This window comes from Somniosus microcephalus, chromosome 13, assembly GCF_052327205.1.
Source record: "Somniosus microcephalus isolate GS21.2 chromosome 13, FLI_Smic_1.0, whole genome shotgun sequence".
NCBI lineage: Eukaryota > Metazoa > Chordata > Chondrichthyes > Squaliformes > Somniosidae > Somniosus > Somniosus microcephalus.
The window spans coordinates 4,810,549-4,832,176 of record NC_140999.1 but is presented as its reverse complement, the minus strand read 5'-3'; the positions used below and the strand labels follow the sequence as shown (position 1 = coordinate 4,832,176).

The following is a 21,628-nucleotide window of genomic DNA, read 5'->3' as shown; positions in this document are numbered from 1 at the left end:
CCCCCTCCCTATTTCCCCCTCCTCTATCTCTGCCCCCTCCCTATTTCCCCCTCCTCTCTCTCTGCCCCCTCTCTATTTCCCCCTCCTCTATCTCTGCCCCCTCCCTATTTCCCCCTCCTCTATCTCTGCCCCTCCCTATTTCCCCCTCCTCTCTCTCTGCCCCCTCTCTATTTCCCCCTCCTCTACCTCTGCCCCCTCCCTACTTCCCCATCTCTGTCTCCTGCCTCAATTAATCCCCCCTCCCCCCAGCTCTGGCTCAGGCTGGGGTACAGTTACAGCGTCACAGCCTCTGCTGTGCGGGTACCTTTGCTCTCAACGAGCCTTTATTGTTCTGGTCTATTTACACATTAAGATTAACCTGAACTATAGAAGGCAGCCATCACAGAGCAATAAAGTCGCAGGCAGGAAAATAACTGTAGGAAAAGAGACCTCGTCATTCAGGAGCTTGTGACCTTTCCTTAAGCACAAAATAAAAACTAATTAAATAAATCTGATAACCTTCACTTTCCTGTATGTTTGAGGATGATTAGGGGAGAATTTCGATATTTGTTAATGTTGGAACACCTGCTGTTGCCTTCTGCAGGTTCTATAAGCCGCTGCCCACCAATTGTCTATTTACTGTTTCCTTTTCCCATTTGTAATCTATCCCTTTCCCCCTCCTCACCTCAGGGGCTGATTCTCGCTGGGGTATGGGTCCCACAGGCACTAAAACAACAACAACTTGCATTTATATAGCGCTTTTAACCCAGTAAAACATCCCAAGGCGCTTCACAGGAGCGATTATCAAACAAAATTTGGCACCAAGCCTCATAAGGAGATATTGGGACAGGTGACCAAAGCTTGGTCAAAGAGGAAGGTTTTAAGGAGCGTCTTAAAGGGAGAGAGAGTGAGGTGGAGCGATACAGAGGTTTGGGGAGGGAATTCTAGAGCACAGCCGCCAATGGTGGAGCGATGGAAATCGGGGATACGCAAGAGGCCAGAATTGGAGGAGCACAGAGATTTCGGGGGTTGTAGGGCTGGAGGAGGTTACAGACATAGGGAGGGGTGAGACCATGGAGGGATTTGAAAACAAGGATGAGAATTTTGAAATCAAGGCGTTCCTGGGCCGGGAGCCAATGTAGGTCAGCGAGCACAGGGGGTGATGGGTGAACGGGACTGGGTGTGAGTTAGGACACGGGGCAGTGAGCACAGGGGGCGATGGGTGAACGGGACTGGGTGTGAGTTAGGACACGGGGCAGTGAGCACAGGGGGTGATGGGTGAACGGGACTGGGTGCGAGTTAGGACACGGGGCAGTGAGCACAGGGGGTGATGGGTGAACGGGACTTGGTGCGAGTCAGGAGACGGGGCTGTGAGCACAGGGGGTGATGGGTGAACGGGACTGGGTGCGAGTTAGGACACGGGGCAGTGAGCACAGGGGGTGATGGGTGAACGGGACTGGGTGTGAGTTAGGACACGGGGCAGTGAGCACAGGGGGTGATGGGTGAACGGGACTGGGTGTGAGTTAGGGCACGGGGCAGTGAGCACAGGGGGTGATGGGTGAACGGGACTGGGTGTGAGTTAGGGCACGGGGCAGCGAGCACAGGGGGTGATGGGTGAACGGGACTTGGTGCGAGTTAGGACACGGGGCAGCGAGCACAGGGGGTGATGGGTGAACGGGACTTGGTGCGAGTTAGGACACGGGGCAGCGAGCACAGGGGGTGATGGGTGAACGGGACTGGGTGTGAGTTAGGACACGGGGCAGTGAGCACAGGGGGTGATGGGTGAATGGGACTGGGTGTGAGTTAGGACACGGGGCAGTGAGCACAGGGGGTGATGGGTGAACGGGACTGGGTGTGAGTTAGGACACGGGGCAGCGAGCACAGGGGGTGATGGGTGAACGGGACTGGGTGCGAGTTAGGACACGGGGCAGTGAGCACAGGGGGTGATGGGTGAACGGGACTTGGTGCGAGTCAGGAGACGGGGCAGTGAGCACAGGGGGTGATGGGTGAACGGGACTGGGTGCGAGTTAGGACACGGGGCAGTGAGCACAGGGGGTGATGGGTGAACGGGACCGGGTGTGAGTTTGGACACGGGGCAGTGAGCACAGGGGGTGATGGGTGAACGGGACTGGGTGTGAGTTAGGACACGGGGCAGTGAGCACAGGGGGTGATGGGTGAACGGGACTGGGTGTGAGTTAGGACACGGGGCAGCGAGCACAGGGGGTGATGGGTGAACGGGACTTGGTGCGAGTTAGGACACGGGGCAGTGAGCACAGGGGGTGATGGGTGAACGGGACTGGGTGTGAGTTAAGACACGGTGCAGTGAGCACAGGGGGTGATGGGTGAACGGGACTGGGTGTGAGTTAGGACACGGGCAGTGAGCACAGGGGGTGATGGGTGAACGGGACTCAGTGCGAGTTAGGACACGGGGCAGTGAGCACAGGGGGTGATGGGTGAACGGGACTGGGTGCGAGTTAGGACACGGGGCAGTGAGCACAGGGGGTGATGGGTGAACGGGACTGGGTGCGAGTTAGGACACGGGGCAGTGAGCACAGGGGGTGATGGGTGAACGGGACTGGGTGTGAGTTAGGACACGGGGCAGTGAGCACAGGGGGTGATGGGTGAACGGGACTGGGTGTGAGTTAGGACACGGGGCAGTGAGCACAGGGGGTGATGGGTGAACGGGACTGGGTGTGAGTGAGGACACGGGGCAGTGAGCACAGGGGGTGATGGGTGAACGGGACTTGGTGTGAGTGAGGACACGGGGCAGTGAGCACAGGGGGTGATGGGTGAACGGGACTGGGTGTGAGTTAGGACACGGGGCAGTGAGCACAGGGGGTGATGGGTGAACGGGACTTGGTGCGAGTTAGGACACGGGGCAGTGAGCACAGGGGGTGATGGGTGAACGGGACTGGGTGTGAGTTTGGACACGGGGCAGTGAGCACAGGGGGTGATGGGTGAACGGGACTGGGTGTGAGTTAGGACACGGGGCAGTGAGCACAGGGGGTGATGGGTGAATGGGACTGGGTGTGAGTTAGGACACGGGGCAGTGAGCACAGGGGGTGATTGGTGAACGGGACTCGGTGTGAGTTAGGACACGGGGCAGTGAGCACAGGGGGTGATGGGTGAACGGGACTGGGTGTGAGTTAGGACACGGGGCAGTGAGCACAGGGGGTGATGGGTGAACGGGACTTGGTGTGAGTTAGGACACGGGGCAGTGAGCACAGGGGGTGATGGGTGAACGGGACTGGGTGAGAGTTAGGACACGGGGCAGTGAGCACAGGGGGTGATGGGTGAACGGGATTTGGTGTGAGTTAGGACACGGGGCAGCAGAGTTTTGGATGAGCTGAAGTTTATGGAGGGTGGACGATGGGAGGCCGGCCTGGAGTGCGTTGGAATAGTCGAGTCTGGAGGTAACAAAGGCAGGGATGAGGGTTTCAGCAGCAGATGGGCGGAGACAAGTGGTGTTACAGAGGTGGAAGTAGGCGGTCTTGGTGATGGAGAGGATATGAGGTTAGAAGATCATCTCAGGGTCAAATACGACACCACGGAGAAGGGCGATGTTATTAGGTGCCCTTGAGTATCTCAGGCCAGTGCCCTTTATCGTACCGGTATCCAGACAAGCAAGAGCCAGCAGCCTACCTGTGTGGCCACCACAGCCCCACCCTCGTCCAATGTCAACGCACGTGCAGGTGTCACTGGACAGTGAACAGGAGCTGGGCCCTCGCTAATCTCTTTCACCTCCTTATCCTAGAGACACTGCGGACGGTTGTAGGGTCTTTACTCCCACCCTGGCTGTGATCAGCTATGTTAACTGGGGGAATCTGTAACCACCTGACCTGTGTGACTCGGTGCCATGTTGGACAGTACCTCCAATTAACAGCCCATAAAGCTGAAAATCCTGATCTCAGCGTGGCTCACTGGGCAGCACTCTCGCCTCTGAGTCAGAAGGTTGTGGGTTCATAGTCCAATTCCAGAGACTCAAGCACATAATCCAGGCTGACACTCCCAGTGCCAGCGCTGAGGGAGTGCTGCACTGTCGGAGGAGCCGTCTTTCAGATGAGACGTTAAACCGAGGCCCCGTCTGCCCTCTCGGGAGGAGGTAAAAGACCCCACGGCCACTATTTCAAGGAAAGGCAGGGGAGTTCTCCCCAGAGTCCTGGCCAACTTTTACCCTTCAACCAACATCACTAAAAAAACAGATGATCTGGTCATTATCAGGGTGCTGTTTGTGGGAGCTTGCTGTGTGCAGATTGGCTGCCGTGTTTCCCACGTTACAGCAGCGACTACACTTCAAAAATAATTAATTGGCTGTAAAATGCTTTGGGATCTGAAAGACACGATATAAATGGGAGTTCTTCATTTCTTTCTGCTGAGATAGTTAAAGACACGAATTCATCATCGGGGAGCACAGCAAGAGCCCGTCAATCTCCAGCTGTCAATCAAACCCCATGTCGACCTGATAAGGTCAGAGTGACAGGGCCTCCACCATCTGCTGAGAGTGTTCCTGGCCAATGATTCATAAGGTTTGCTATTTTTGGAATCTCTGAAAATCTGTTTTATGTTCAGTAAAACCCTTCATTAATCACCTTCGAGAAAATGCTTCACTCCTGATTTAAATATCCCTGCTTGTACTCAGAGCTGAGTCACGCTGAGTGATGAATGTATTAAAATCCGGTTCCTTTGTCCACGATTTTAGAATGGGATTTACTTGCTAAACCTGCGTTAAAATAGCAGGCAAAGGAATTTGCACCAATATTCACGTTCTACCCAACGTAAACTTGAGCGCATCCAAAACTCTGCTGCCCGTGTCCTAAACCGCACCGTCCCGTTCACCCATCACCCCCTGTGCTCGCTGAGCGACATTGGCTCCCAATTAAGCAACACCTCAATATTAAAATTCTCATCCTTGTTTTCAAATCCCTCCATGGCCTCGCCCCCTCCCTATCTCTGTAACCTCCTCCAGTCCCACAACCGTCCGAGACCTCTGCGCTCCTCCAATTCTGGCCTCTTGCGCATCCTCGATTCCCATCGCTGCACCATTGGCGGCCGTGTCTTCAGCTGCCTGGGCCCTAAGCTCTGGAATTACCTCCGTAAACCTCTCCGCCTTGCTACATCTCTCTCTCTCCTCCTTTAAGATGCTCCTTAAAACCGACCTCTTTGACCAAGCTTTTGGTCATCTGCCCTAATATCTCCTTATGTGGCTCGGGGTCAAATTTTTTGTCTTATAATACAGCTGTGAAGCACCTTGGGACATTTTACTGCATTAAAGGTGCCAAATAAATACAAGTTTGGATAAGTAAACATAGAAACATAGAAGATAGGAGCAGGAGTAGGCCATTCGGCCCCTCGAGCCTGCTCCGCCATTCAATGAGATCATGGCTGATCATCCAAATTCAGTACCCTGTCCCTGCTTTCTCCCCATACCCCTTGATCCCTTTAGCCTTAAGAAATATATCCAACTCCTTCTTGAATATATTTAATGAATTGGCCTCAACTGCCTTCTGTGGTAGAGAATTCCACAGGTTCACCACTCTCTGGGTGAAGAAATTCCTCCTCATTTCTGTCCTAAATGGCTTACCCCTTATCCTTAGACTGTGACCCCTGGTTCTGGACTCCCCGACCATTGGGAACATCCTTCCTGCATCTAGTCTGTCTAGTCCTGTTAGAATTTTATAAGTTTCAATGAGATCCCCTCTCATTCTTCTAAACTCCAGCGAGTATAAGCCCAATCGACCCAATCTCGCCTCATACGTCATTCCTGCCATCCCAGGTATCAGCCTGGTGAATCTTCGCTGAACTCCCTCCATGGCAAGAACATCCTTCCTCAGATAAGGCGACCAAAACTGCACACAATACTCAAGGTGTGGTCTCACCAAGGCCATGTACAACTGCAGCAAGACATCCTTGTTCCTGTACTTGAACCCTCTCGCTACGAAGGCCAACATGCCATTTGCCTTTTTAACCGCCTGCAGCACCTGCATGCTAACCTTCAGCGACTGGTGCACAAGGACACCCAGGTCTTGTTGCACTTCCCCTTCTCCCAATCTATTGCCGTTCAGTTAATAATCTGCCTTCCTGTTTTTGCCACCAAAGTGGATAACCTCACAGCTATCCACATTATACTGCATCTGCCATGCATCTGCCCAATCACCCAACCTGTCCAAATCATACTGGAGTTTCTCGGCATCCTCCTCACAGCACACACGCCCACCCAGCTTTGTGTCACCTGCAAACTTGGAGATATTACATCTAGTTCCCTTGTCTAGATCATTAATATATATTGTGAATAGCTGGGGTCCTAGGACCAATCCCTGCGGTACCCCACTAGTCACACCTGCCACTCGGAAAAAGACCCGTTTATTCCAACTCTTTGCTTCCTGTCTGCCAACCAGTTCTCTATCCAAGTCAGTACCTTGCCCCCAATCCCATGTGCCTTAACTTTACACGCTAATCTCTTATGCGGGACCTTATCGAAAGCCTTCCGAAAGTCCAAATACACCACATCCACTGGTTCTCTCTTATCTATTTTACCAGTTATATCATCAAAAAATTACAGTAGATTAGTCAAGCACGATTTACCTTTTGTAAATCCATATTGACTTTGTCCGATCCTGTCACTGTTTTCCAAGCGCTCTGCTATTACATCTTTTATAATGGACTCTAGCATTTTCCCCACTACCGATGTCAGGCTTACCGGTCTATAATTCCCGTTTTCTCTCTACCACCTTTTTTGAATAGAGGGGTAACATTAGCTACCCTCCAATCCATGGGAGCTGTGCCAGAGTCTATAGAATTTTGGAAGATGACCAGCAATGCATCTACTATTTCTAGAGCCACTTCCTTGAGTACCCTAGGATGTAGATTATCAGGCCCTGGGGATTTATCGGCCTTCAATCCCATCAATTTCCCTAACACCATTTCCCTACAAATACTGATTTCATTCAGTTCCTCCCTCTCATTAGACCCTATGTTCCCCGACATCTCTGGGAGGTTATTTGTGTCCTCTTTTGTGAAGACAGAACCAAAGTATGTATTTAATTGATCTGCCATTTCTTTGTTCCCCATTATAAATTCCCCTGATTCTGACTGCAAGGGACCTATGCTTGACTTCACCAATCTTTTTCTCTTCAAATATCTATAGAAGCTTTTACAGTCAGTTTTTATGTTCCGTGCTAGCTTACTCTCATACTCTATTTCCCCCCTCTTAATTAATCCCTGTGTCCTCCTTTGTTGAATCCTAAACTGCTCCCAATCCTCAGGTTTGCTGCTTTTTCTGGCCAATTTATATGTCCTCTCCTTGGATCTTATGCTATCCCTAATTTCCCTTGTTAGCCACAGTTGATTCACCTTTTTTGTTTTATTTTTATGCTAAACGAGGATGAACAAATTCTGTAGTTCATCCATGCGATCTTTAAATGTTTGCCATTGCCTATCCACCGTCAACCCTTTGAGTATCATTCCCCAATGAATCCTACCCAACTCGCGCCTCATACCATCGTAGTTTCCTTTATTTAAATTCAGGACCCTAGTCTCTGAGTCAAATACTTCACCCTCCATCTTAATGAAGAATTCTATCATATTATGATCGCTCTGCCCCAAGGGGCCTCGCACAACAAGACTGTTAATTATTCCTTTCTCATTACATAATACCCAGTCTAAGATGACCTGCACTCTAGTTGGTTCTTCGACATATTGGTCCAGGAAACCAGTAGTGTGAGGATGAGGACAAATATCTGGAAGTTTAATACCTGCAGCCCCTGCAGTGACTTATATCATTTATTCATGATGGTCTCCGTCTATTGAGTGTAACCCCATTGATTCCTCCAACATGCCATGGAGGGAGTGCAGCGAAGATTCACCGGGCTGATACCTGGGATGGCAGGAATGACGTATGAGGAGAGATTGGATCGATTGGGCTTGTACTCGCTGGAGTTTAGAAGAATGAGAGGGGATCTCATTGAAACTTATAAAATTCTAACATGACTAGACAGACTAGATGCAGGAAGGATGTCCCTGATGGTCGGGGAGTCCAGAACCAGGGGTCACAGGCTAAGGATAAGGGGTAGGCTATTTAGGACAGAAATGAGGAGGAATTTCTTCACCCAGAGAGTGGTGAACCTGTGGAATTCTCTACCACACAAGGCAGTAGAGGCCAATTCATTAAATATATTCAAGAAGGAGTTGGATATATTTCTTAAGGCTAAAGGGATCAAGGGATATGGGAAGAAGGCAGGGACAGGGTACTGAATTTGGATGATCAGCCATGATCGCATTGAATGGCGGAGCAGGCTCGAGGGGCCGAATGGCCTACTCCTGCTCCTATCTTCTATGTTTCTATGCTGTACAGCCTGCGCACCATGAACTAGTGGGAAAATCTGGGGCACAGCCACGGCCAGTCACCTTTGGAACTGACCTGATCATCCAACAACCAACATTAATTGAAAACAAAGGCTATCAGTCCAACAGACCTGTTCCCTCCACAGACCAGGTACAACACTGTCCATCGGGGACTCTACCGAACTCAACTCAACCTCCCGAGGAAGGCACCATCTGCAGGCGGACATTCAAGAAGCTAAAGCTTTGGAAGATTTCTCCCCCAACACCTGAGTGAAACTTCGGAACACAGACCCAGTCCCACAACCCACACTTGCATCCTTAACTCAATGTAGTCCGCAAGTGATTCGTCCTAGGTACCAGCAGCTCAGGCAATGTTGAGTTCCAATGACCATTGAACCATTCTTAGAAACATTTCTCTTCTTTATACCCTTATCCCAGATCTTTTAAAAGGAGTTAATTAAAACATCGACACTGTTTATGCTGGGGTCTGCTTCACAGCCCTGTGGCTCACTAAGTCGGTTAATTTTGTCATTGTGGCTCAGTGGGCAGCACTCTCTCTCGTCTCCAAGTCTGAAGGTTGTGGGTTCAAGTCCCCACTCCAGAGACTTGAGCACAAAATCCAGGCTGACACTCCCAGTGCAGTGCTGGGGGAGCGCTGCACTGATGGAGGGTCAGTACTGAGGGAGCGGCACACTGTCGGAGGGGTAATACTGAGGGAGCGGTACACTGTCGGAGGGGCAGTACTGAGGGAGCGCTGCACTGTCGGAGGGGTAATACTGAGGGAGCGCTGCACTGTTGGAGGGGCAGTACTGAGGGAGCGCTGCACTGTCGGAGGGGTAATACTGAGGGAGCGGTACACTGTCGGAGAGGCAGTACTGAGGGAGCGGTACACAGTCGGAGGGGCAGTACTGAGGGAGCGCTGCACTGTCGGAGGGGTAATACTGAGGGAGCACTGCACTGTTGGAGGGGCAGTACTGAGGGAGCGCTGCACTGACGGAGGGGCAGTACTGAGGGAGCGCTGCACTGTCGGAGGGACAGTACTGAGGGAGAGGTACACTGTCGGAGGGGTAATATTGAGGGAGCGGTACACTGTCGGAGGGGCAGTACTGAGGGAGCGGTACACTGTCAGAGGGGTAATACTGAGGGAGCGGTACACTGTCAGAGAGGCAGTACTGAGGGAGCGGTACACTGTCGGAGGGGCAGTACTGAGGGAGCGCTGCACTGTCGGAGGGGCAGTACTGAGGGAGCACTACACTGTCGGAGGGGCAGTACTGAGGGAGCACTGCACTGTCGGAGGGGCAGTACTGAGGGAGCGCTGCACTGTCGGAGGGGTAATACTGAGGGAGCGCTGCACTGTTGGAGGGGCAGTACTGAGGGAGCGCTGCACTGACGGAGGGGCAGTACTGAGGGAGCGCTGCACTGTCGGAGGGACAGTACTGAGGGAGAGGTACACTGTTGGAGGGGTAATACTGAGGGAGCGGTACACTGTCGGAGGGGCAGTACTGAGGGAGCGCTGCACTGACGGAGGGGCAGTACTGAGGGAGCGGTACACTGTCAGAGGGGTAATACTGAGGGAGCGGTACACTGTCGGAGAGGCAGTACTGAGGGAGCGGTACACTGTCGGAGGGGCAGTACTGAGGGAGCGCTGCACTGTCGGAGGGGTAATACTGAGGGAGCGCTGCACTGTAAAGGGGCAGTACTGAGGGAGCGCTGCACTGTCGGAGGGGCAGTACTGAGGGAGCGCTGCACTGTCGGAGGGGCAGTACTGAGGGAGCGCCGCACTGTCAGAGGGGCAGTACTGAGGGAGCACTACACTGTCGGAGGGGCAGTACTGAGGGAGCACTGCGCTGTCGGAAGGGCAGTACTGAGGAATGCTACACTGTCGGAGGGGCAGTACTGAGTGAGCGCTGCACTGTCGGAGGGGCAGTACTGAGGGAGCGTTGCACTGATGGAGGGTCAGTACTGAGGGAGCGCCGCACTGTCGGAGGGTCAGTACTGAGGGAGTGCCGCACTGTCGGAGGGGCAGTACTGAGGAATGCTACACTGTCGGAGGGGCAGTACTGAGGGAGTACTGCACTGTCGGAAGGGCAGTACTGAGGGAGCGTTGCACTGTCGGGGGGCAGTACTGAGGGAACGCTGCACTGTCGGAGGGGCAGTACTGAGGGAGCACCGCACTGTCAGAGGGGCAGTACTGAGGGAGCGCTGCACTGTCAGAAGGGCAGTACGGAGGGAGCATTGCACTGTCGGAGGGGCAGTACTGAGGGAGCGCCACACTGTTGGAGGAGCAGTACTGAGGGAGCGCTGCACTGTCGGAAGGGCAGTACTGAGGGAGCGCTGCACTGTCAGAGGGGCAGTACTGAGGGAGCACTGTACTGTCGGGGGCAGTACTGAAGGAGCACTGCACTGTCGGAGGGGCAGTACTGAGGGAGCACTGCACTGTCGGAGGGGTAGTACTGAGGGAGCACTGCACTGTCAGAGGGGCAGTACTGAGGGAGCACTGCACTGTCGGAGGGGTAGTACTGAGGGAGCACTGCACTGTCGGAGGGGCAGTACTGAGGGAGTGCTGCACTGTCGGCGGTGCTGGCTATCAGATAAGACGTTAACCGAGGCCCCGTCTGCTCTCTCAGGTGGATGTAAAAGATCCCACGGGCACTGTTTCGAAGAAGAGCAGGGGGGAGTTCTCCCTGGTGTCCTGGGGCCAATATTTATCCCTCAATCAACATCACTAAAAACACAGATCAGCTGATCAATCATCTCAGTGCTGTTTGGCCCAGGACACTGGGGAGAACTCCCCCTGCTCCTCTTTGAAATAATGGCCGTGGGATCTTTTATGTCCACCTGAGAGAGTAGACGGGGCCTCGGTTTAACGTCTCACCTGAAAGACGGCACCTCCGACAGTGCAGCACTCCCTCAGCACTGCACTGGAGTGTCAGCCTGGATTATGGGCTCAAATCTCTGGAGTGGGGACTTGAACCCACGACCTTCTGACTCAGAGGCGAGAGGGAGCGGCCCATTGAGCCACGAATGAAGTTAGTTGCCACGACAAGGTGCAGGACAAGAATCGACACGGACATACAGCAAACGCGGAGTCACCCGCAACAGTTTAACCCCTCGATGCACAGCAGGCATCCCCAAGGCGGCTCCGCACGAGAAGAACAGAATAACACTCCGCTCCCTACCTCGCGCTGCTGCCCTGCGGCAGTGTCGACGATGGCTCTCCCTGAACAGGGATGGTTATCCTCAGCCCCGGGTCCTCTCTCAGCAGCCTGGAGCCCTCGTACTGCGCAGACTGACGCCACGACAACGGAGGCAGCTGCAGGGTTCCAGACGAGCGTCGCTTGACCAGGCCAAAAATGGGTACCTGGTTCGGTGACAGCAGATCGGGCGAGTCTCTGATACTCTGGTGAAAAGAGGAAGGCGGGAAAGAACAGGACATCAGGTTAGGGAAATAGAAACAAAAAAAGGTGAAAGGAACGGCGCCTTTTTCACTAGGAAGGAGGATGCTTGATGGAAACAAATTTTTTGCGAAACTTTTTCCATTGCTTGCAAACATGCAGAGTGATGTAAATCCCAAACACACATCCCAACATGTGAACGTTCGAATATTAGGAATTGTCGGGCAGGAGAAGATCAGCTGCTCCATCAAACCTGCCCCACTCTCCACGATGGCCAGAGCATCGCGACTAAACACGTCCCCACCTCAACCCCGACTGGTAAACGCCCCCTCTCCCCTTCAGTTTCCGCTCAGGCCTGCCCACCCCCCCCTCCACCCCCGCTCCCGGCCTGAGATAGAGGTCGTGAGCTGAGCAGAGTGGGGGAGGGGTTGAGGTTGGGGGTTAGAGGAGGAAGAACCTTTTATTAGTTAAGAAATCCTGTTGAAAGGCGAAGAGCCAAGCCTCACGGTGCAGGGGCCCCACCAAGGTAGAAATTAGCAATAAAAGAAAGACTTGCATTTCTATAGCGCCCTTCACAAACTCAGGACATCCCAAAGCGCTTTATAGCCAATGAAATACTTTTTGAAGTGTAGTCACTGTTGTAATGTGGGAAACGTGGCAGCCAATTTGCGCACAGCAAGATCCCACAAACAGCAATGTGATAATGACCAGATAATCTGGGTTTTTTTTAGTGATTGTTGATTGAGGGATAAATATCAGCCCCAGGACACTGGGGAGAACCTCCCCTGCTCTTCTTCGAAATAGTTGCCGTGGGATCTTTTCCATCCACCTGAGAGAGCAGACGGGGCCTCGGTTTAACGTCACATCTAAAAGACGGCACCTCCGACAGTGCGGCACTCCCTCAGCACTGCACTGGGAGTGTCAGCCTGGATTATGGGCTTAGGTCTCTGGAGTGGGACTTGAACACACGACCTTCTGACTCAGAGGCGAGAGAGAGAGAGCGTGCTGCCCACTGAGTCACGACTGAGGAGCAGGGGCAAATCGGGGACTAGTGGCAAAATGACGGCAAGCTTAGGTTTTATAGGGCCGTAGAGGAAGGGGGGGAGAAGATCCATGCTACTGAAAGAATGATTTGGACTGACTACATCCTGCTGTAATGTTACCCCATTATTTGGCTTTACTGAGAGTCCATCTGACTTCACAAGCTGAATCATTGGGTCTCCAGGAACTGTGAGACATCAAAGCTCCGATCTGAAGAATAAGATTCAGAGTCATCGATCACATGGTGACGGAACGGCCCACACATTGGAAATCTATGCATAATTGAATCGTCTGTGGACAAGGCAATCATTCCTGCTCAGCAAGTAGATCACAGAGTTTCAGTAATCAATAAAACCATCAGGTTGAGGGCGAGAACAAGTTAAAATGGAAGATTGGAAGGACGACATCAAATGAGCAAAAGTATCTACTTCACCCAAATCTAACTTTGTGACAGAGTCTTTACACAGTTAGAGAGCAGTGAGCGATGAACCACATCTGTTCGGAAACTGTGTGTGAGTGTGTGTGTGTGTGTGTGTGAGTGTGTGTGTGTGTGTGTGGGTCATAGAGTCATAGAGTTATACAGCACAGAAAGAGGCCCTTCGGCCCATCGTGTCCGCGCCGGCCATCAAGCCCTGTCTATTCTAATCCCATTTTCCAGCACTTGGTCCGTAGCCTTGTATGCTATGGCGTTTCAAGTGCTCATCTAAGTGCTTCTTGAATGTTGTGAGGGTTCCTGCCTCTACCACCCTTTCAGGCAGTGAGTTCCAGATTCCAACCACACTCTGGGTGAAAAAGTTTTTCCTCAAATCCCCTCTAAACCTCCTGCCCCTTACCTTGAAATTATGCCCACTGGTTATTGACCCCTCTACTAAGGGGAAAAAATCCTTTCTATCTACCCTATCTATGCCCGCCATAATTTTGTACACCTCAATCAGGTCCCCCCTCAGCCTTCTCTGCTCTAAGGAAAACAACCCCAGCCTGTCCAGTCTCTCTTCATAGCTGAAGTGCTCCAGCCCAGGTAACATCCTGGTGAATCTCCTCTGCACCCTCTCCAATGCAATCACATCCTTCCTATAGTGTGGCGACCAGAACTGCACACAGTATTCCAGCTGTGGCCTAACTAGCGTTTTGTACAGCTCCATCATAACCTCCCTGCTCTTATATTCTATGCCTCGGCTAATGAAGGCAAGTATCCCATATGCCTTTTTAACCACCTTATCTACCTGTCCTGCTGCCTTCAGGGATCTACATGCACACCAAGGTCCCTCTGATCCTCTGTCCTTCCTAGGGTCCTACCATTCATTGTGTATTCCCTTGCCTTGTTAGTCCTCCCAAAATGCATCAACTCACACTTTTCAGGGTTCAATTCCATTTGCCACTGTTTTGCCCATCTGACCAACCCGTCTATATCGTCCTGTAGCCTGAGGCTTCCCTCCTCGCTATTTACCACTCCACCAATTTTTGTGTCATCTGCGAACTTACTGATCATAACTCCTACATTCATAGCTAAATCATTAATGTGCACTACAAACAGCAAGGACCCAGCACCGATCCCTGCGGTACACCACTGGACACAGGCTCCCAGTCACAAAAACAACCTTCGACCATCACCCTCTGCCTCCTGCCACTAAGCCAATTTTGGATCCAATGTGCCAAATTGCCCTGGATCCCATGGGCTCTTACCTTCTTGACCAGTCTCCCATGCAGGACTTTGACAAAAGCCTTACTGAAGTCCATGTAGACTACATCAACTGCACTACCCTCATTCACACACCTAGTCACCCCCTCGGAAAATTCAATCAAATTGGTTAGACATGATCTCCCCCTGACAAAGCCATGCTGACTATCCTTGATTAATCCTTGCCTCTCCAAGTGGAGACTAATTCTGTCCTGCAGAATTTTTTTCCAATAATTCCCCTACCACTGATGTTAAGCTTACTGGCCTGTAATTCCTTGGTTTATCCCTACTACCCTTCTTGAATAATGGTACTACGTTAGCTGTCCTCCAGTCCTCTGGCACATCCCCTGTGGCCAGAGAGGTTCTGAAAATTTGTGTCAGAGCCCCTGCAATCTCCTCCCTTGCCTCACACGGCGGCCTGGGGTACATCTCGTCTAGGCCTGGGGATTTATCCACTTTTAAGCCTGCTAAAACTGTTAGTACCTCCTCCCTCTCAATATTAATTTGTTCAAGTATATCACAATCCCCCTGCCTGATTTCTATGCCTACATCGTCCTTCTCCATAGTGAACACAGATGCAAAATATTAATTTAAAACCTCACCCACATCTCCCGGCTCTACACACAGATTGCCACTTTGGTCCCTAATGGGCCCTACTCTTTCCCTGGTTATCCTCTTGCCCTTAATATACTTATAAAACACCTTGGGATTTTCTTTTATTTTGCCCACCAGTGTTTTTTCATGCCCCCTCTTCGCTCTCCTAATTTCTTTTTTAAGTACCCCCCTGCACTTTCTATACTCCTCTAGGGCTTCCACTGTTTTTAGACCTTTGGATCTGCCAAAAGCCTCCCTTTTTTCCCTAATCCATTCTTGTATAGCCCTTGACATCCAGGGTTCCCTGGGCTTGTTGGTCCCACTCTTGACCTTTACGGGAACATGTTGGCGTTGTACTCTCTCTATTTCCTTTCTGAAAGACTCCCACTGCTCTGATGTGGATTTTCCTACAAGTAGCTGATCCCAGTCCACTTTGGCCAGATCCTGCCTTATCATATTAAAATCGGCCTTCCCCCAATTTAGAACCTTTATTTCTGGTCCATCTTTGTCCTTTTCCATGACTACCTTAAATCTCACCAAATTATGGTCACTGTCACCAAAATGCTCTCCTACTGACACTTCTACCACTTGCCCGGCCACATTCCCTAGAATTAGGTCCAGTACCGCCCCCTCTCTTGTAGGGCTTTCTACATGCTGGCTCAAAAAGCTCTCCTGGATGCACTTTAAGAATTCCGCACCCTCTAAGCCTTTCACACTCTGACTATCCCAGTTAATATTGGGGAAGTTGAAATCCCCTACTATTATTACCCTATTATTTCTACACTTCTCTGAGATTTGCCTACATATTTGTTCCTCTATCTTCCCCTGACTGTTTGGGGGCCTATAGTACACTCCCAGCAAAGTGCTTGCCCCCTTTTTGTTTTTAAGTTCTACCCATATGGCCTCATTAGAGGAACCTGTTAATATATCATCCCTCCTTACAGCAGTAATTGACTCCTTGATTAATATTGTGACACACCCTCCTCTTTTACACTCCCCTCTGTCTCGCCTGAAGATTCTATACCCTGGAATATTGAGCTGCCAGTCCTGCCCCTCCCTCAACCATGTCTCTGTGACAGCAACAATATCATACTCCCATGTGTTCATCAACACCTTCAATTCATCTGCCTTACTTGCAAGACTCCTTGCATTAAAATAAATGCCATCCAGCCTTGCCCCACTCCCTTGTGCCGTTACATATTTGCTCTGCCTCCCAGGCTGACTTGTTTTTTCCTCCATATCTGGCTGTGCATCACCCCCTACTATAGCTCCACTCCGTATCCCATCCCCCTGCCAAGTTAGTTTAAACACCCCCCAACAGTACTAGCAAACCTCCCCGCAAGGATGTTGGACCCATTCTGGTTCAGGTGTGTGTGTGTGGAGGGCGGGGGGTGGGGGGGTCGGGGTGTGTCTGTGTGTGTGTGGGCATGTGTGTGTGTGTGTGGGGGGGGGTGGTGGGGTGTGTGGGTAGGTGGGGGTGTGGGTGTTGGTGTGGTTGTGGGTGTGTGTGAGTGTGTGTGTGTGTGTGAGTGTGTGTGTGTGGGTGTGTGTGTGTGAGTGTGTGTGTGTGGGTGTGTGTGTGTGAGTGTGTGTGAGTGTGTGTGTGTGGGTGAGTGTGTGTGGGTGTGTGTGTGTGAGTGTGTGTGTGTGTGTGGGGGGGGGTGTGGGGGGGGGGTGAATATAGGCCCAATCTACTCCTCAAAGGACAACCCTCTTATCCCAGGAATCAATGGAGATGGTTATGGAGCAAAGACGGGTAGATGAATTACAGATCAGCCGTGATCTGAAATAATGGCGGAGCAGGCCTGAGGGGCTGAATGGCCTTGTTCTGTTCCTATGTTCTAGACTTCTTTCCTTAGTCCACCAGTCAGTTCCATCCCATAGACGATGATCAGACAATATTGAAAAGGTCCCAAATCTCGAATGGATTGTGTTTTTTTTTGTAGAGCTATGCTGTTCAAGGAGAAACTGTTTCTAGTTGCTGGAGGATCGAAACCAGAGACACAGACTTAAGGTGACTGGCAAAAGAACCAGAGGGGAGATGAGGAGACATTTTTTTACGCAGCGAGTTGTTGTGATCTGGAACGCGCTGCCTGAAAGGGCGGTGGAAGCAGATTCAATAGTAACTTTCAAAAGAGAATTGGATAAATACTTGAGGAGGAAAAAATTTGCAGGGCTCGTGGGGAAAGAGAAGGGGGTCGTGGGACTAATTGGAGAGCTCGACCAAAGATCCGGCACAGGAACGTAGGAACCGGAGTGGGCCATTCAGCCCCTCGAGCCTGTTCCGCCATTCAATGAGATCATGGCTGATCTGTGACCTAACTCCACATACCCGCCTTTGGCCCGTATCCCTTAATACCTCTGGTTAACAAAAATCTATCAATCTCTGATGTAAAATTAACAATTGATCTAGCATCAATTGCCATTTGCAGAAGAGAGTTCCAAACTTCTACCACCCTTTGTGTGTAGAAACGTTTCCTAATTTCACTCCTGAAAGGTCTGGCTCTAATTTTTAGACTCTGCCCCCTAGTCCTAGACTCCCCAACCAGCGGAAATAGTTTCTCTCTATCTACCCTATCTGTTCCCCTTAATGTCCTGAAAACTTCGATCAGATCACCCCTTAACCTTCCAAATTCCAGGGAATACAACCCTAGTTTGTGTAATCTCTCCTTGTAACTTAACCCTTGGAGTCCGGGTATCATTCTGGTAAACCTACGCTGCACTCCCTCCAAGGCCAATATATCCTTCCTAAGGTGTGGTGCCCAGAACTGCTCCCAGTGCTCCAGGTGTGGTCTAACATAGGCACAGGCACTGTAACGGCTTCAGCGGCACTTCCCTCTGCTCGCCGCTTGAGGGCGGTTTTTGAGGCCTCGGTGCACTGCTGCCGTGCCTTTGGGCCCCTCTCCTCACCTGCTTCTCGAGTAATTGATCTCTTCAGAGTAATTAGGCTAGTTAATAAAGTTGTTCGGTTTTTTGTCTCTGTGCCTCTGGCCTCACCTGTGTGTTGTTAATGTATTTGTCTCCTGTCTCATTTGATTAATTATGTCACGTGACCACTCTGGCCTGTATTTAAGCTTCCTGTTTCCTGTCCTCTTTGCTCAGTCCTGGGTTTGCCGGTCTGCATGTAGCAGCTCTCTTGAGTCGCTCTGTGTTTTCGAGTATCAAGTTAAGCATCTTTCGAGTTCTACCCGGCCTCGAGTCCTTGGATAGGTTTCCTGCACTTGGGTCCACTACCGAAACCCTAGCATAATGGCCCCATGAATGCACGGCCCCGTGACAGGCACGATGGGCCGAATGGCTGCCTTGTGTGCTGTATCATTCTACAATATTGCCATCGATAAGCTGATGCCAACACTAAGGACCTGAAAATGATTCACATTTTTTTTCAGTCCCACCTGCCACCCTGCAGCCGATGTTCTAATCACAGGGACAACGTTAACCATTGAAGACAACCAATGACTGGATTTGGCTGTGAATATTTATCAGCCTGAGTCATCGCATTGGAGTCTCAAATAAACATTAATAAATAAAATAACAGCAGGACAGATTAAACCATCAAATATACATGGATGGCCTTGACTGTGACAGCTGAGCTGAGCCCAGCATCTCTCTGTCTCTCTCCAACCCCCGCTATCTAGCATCCCAAAATAAGCCTGAGTAATATTGGCCGCGTATGAAAGAGGCAGAGCTTGAGAATGAGACAAGTGGGAGTGAGGTTTCCAATCTGGAGCCATACCTAAGAAAATCAAAAGCGTTAATTCATGTCTGTCTCATTGGCTGTCCAATAAATCCTTTCTTCTTTCTGTCTCTGTTTTATCTCTCTTTTTCTTTGTTTTCCCTTCTCTCTTCACAGTCCCCCTGCTGTCACAGCGGCCTGTTCTACTTCTCCCTGCATCCTGCTAGATTTCAATACGATACGAAGCTCCCTGGATGCAGGGAGGATGTTTCCCCTGGCTGGGGGCGGGGGGGGGGGCTCTAGAACCAGGGGTCACAGTCTCAGGACACGGTGTAGGACATTTAGGACTGAGATGAGGAGAAATTTCTTCACTCCGAGGGTGGTGAACCTGTGGAATTCTCTACCACAGAAGGCTGCGGAGGCCAAGTCACTGAATATATTTAAGCAGGAGAGAGATAGATTTCTAGACACAAAAGGCATCAAGGGGTATGGGGAGAGAGCGGGAATATGGTATTGAGATCGAGGATCAGCCATGATCATATTGAATGGCGGAGCAGGCTCGAAGGGCCGAATGGCCGACTCCTGCTCCTATTTTTCTATGGTTCCCTCAAGTAAATCTATACGGCTTATGGGATCAATTGAGGGCTTTCGTCACACAATGAATGCTGGGATAGGCCCGTCTCACAGCAACAGGAGGAGGCCATTCAGCCCCTCGAGGCTGTTGACCCATTCGATCAGGTCACAGCTGCTCTGCAGCTCCACGCCATTTATCCGCCTTTGCTCCAACTCCCTTGAAACCCTGGCTCTCAAAATCATGAGGGGTCTGGCCAGAGTAGAGAGAGAGAAACTGTCCCCATTGGCGGAAGGGTCGAGAACCAAAGGACACAGATTTAAGGTGATTGGCAGAAGAACCAAAGGCGACATGAGGAAAAACTTTTTTACACAGCGAGTGGTCAGGATCTGGAATGCACTGCCTGAGAGGGTGGTGGAGGCAGATTCAATCGTGGCTTTTGAAAGGGATTTGGATAAGTACCTGAAGGTAAAAAATTTGTAGGACTCCAGGGAGAGGGCGGGGGAGTGGGACTAGCTGAGCTGCTCTTGCAGAGAGCTGGCACAGGCTCGACGGGCCGAATGGCCTCTTTCTGTGCGGTAACCATTCGATGATTCTTAACAAATATCGATCGATCTCAGTCTTGGAAGAACCTGCAAAGTGCTGCTCAGTACCCAAAACTCCTTCACACAGCGTTGAATCTCTCCAGAAGTCTCTCTCTCTCTCTCTCTCAGAATGCGTGGTGCAAAAATGTCACCAACAAAAAAAGGCAGGAAGTGGTCGCCTTTAAATCGCGCTCCCCCAGTCCCTTCCTGACTGCAAAACGCTCCCCTCAGCCTGTCGTTGCTAGCGGCAGGCGGTAAGGCAGGGGGCGCCACTCAATATCCGGTCCGGGGCGCTACCGGGGCGTTGCGCACTCGACTGACGTCACGATCTGCCGGCGCAGGAGATCGTGGCGGGAGTGTTTAGCGCCGCCGCAAAATGTCTAGTTAATTTCGCAAACATCGCTGCGCCCGGGCGCTAGCTGCTTTGCGTCCCATTAGCGCCCTCTTAAGGCTTCTTAAACGCGCCGTGCCTGATGTGCCCGGGTGTCAGTGAAATGAGTTTAAGACTCAGAGAAGCGATGTCCTGGTGTGGATTCGGTGTTTCCTGGAGCCCTGGTTGTTTACATTTATTCACGGCCCATTTTAAGTCCGGCCGTATTCTAACGGGGTTGGGGGCTTACTTGGGCGCAACTTGACATCGGCAAAAAACAGGCGCGGCAACGAGTGCAACTTACGGGGCTAAGCCCCGGGTTTGCTCCCCAGGTGGAAACTCCAGGTCTTCGATCCGTTACTACCAGCATTCCGGAGACAGATACAAATTAATGGAAACATGGATTTAAAAGTATAAACAGACGGGACTGGGGAGAGGGAAGCAGACTGTTAAAGAAAGAACTCACATTTCTGTAGCGCCTGTCACCACCTCAGGACGTCCCAAAGCGCTTTACAACCAATGAAGGACTATCTGAAGTGGAGTCACTGTTGTAATGTGGGAAACGCGGCAGCCAATCTGCGCACAGCAAGCTCCCACAAACAGCAATGTGATAATGACCAGATAATCTGTTTTTAGTGATGTTGGTTGAGGGATAAATATTGGCCCCGGGACACCGGGGAGAACTCCCCCCTGCTCGTCTTCCAATAGCGGCCGTGGGATCTTTTACGTCCACCTGAGAGAGCAGACGGGGCCTCGGTTTAACGTCTCATCCCGAAAGACTTTTTCCAGTACTTGAGGAGTTCAGAACGAGGGGGCCATTGGTACCCCCGACTGATGGGCCCCAAGTCACACCACTCAGACTGCGGTGCTGGTCCTTCCCAGACAGATCTTTACTCTTTCCATCCCTCCTACTTCCACCCCCCACCCATTCCGTCAAGTTGAGGCAACGAGCATTGATGCATTTAAGGGGAAGCTGGATAAACACACGAGGGAGAAAGGAATAGAAGGATATGGTGATAGGGTGAGATGAAGAGGGGTGGGAGGAGGCTGGTGTGGAGCAGAAACACCGGCACGGAGCAGAGGGGCCGAATGGCCTGTTGCTGTGCGGTAAATAATTATGTAATTCTGTGTAAGATTAAACGTAAGAGATTTGGAACAGATTGAAGGGACATGGGTACAGGGCGGGTAAATGTGACTGGGATTCTTCACTCGCGCAGAGGGTAAGTACCGATACGGGCCGAATGGTGGAGTAAATAAGGAGAAACTGTTTCCAGTGGCAGGAGGGTCGGTAACCAGAGGACACAGGTTGAAGATAATCGGCAAAAGAACCAGAGGGGAGATGAGGAGAATGTTTTTACGCAGCGAGTTGTTGTGATCTGGAACGCGCTGCCTGAAAGGGC

At 51.2% G+C, this 21,628-nt stretch overlaps 1 protein-coding gene across 3 annotated transcripts in view; it reads right to left on the bottom strand.

The window, feature by feature from the left end:
* LOC147107996 (3',5'-cyclic-AMP phosphodiesterase 4C-like) overlaps window positions 1-21,628 on the bottom strand; it is a 373,788-nt gene that overhangs the window by 279,081 nt on the left and 73,079 nt on the right. For all 3 annotated transcript variants that reach the window (XM_086004381.1, XM_086004383.1, XM_086004382.1), the window contains exon 3: window positions 11,499-11,719. In XM_086004381.1, coding sequence (XP_085860507.1) covers window positions 11,499-11,719 — 221 coding nt within the window. The remainder of the gene's footprint in view (window positions 1-11,498; window positions 11,720-21,628) is intronic.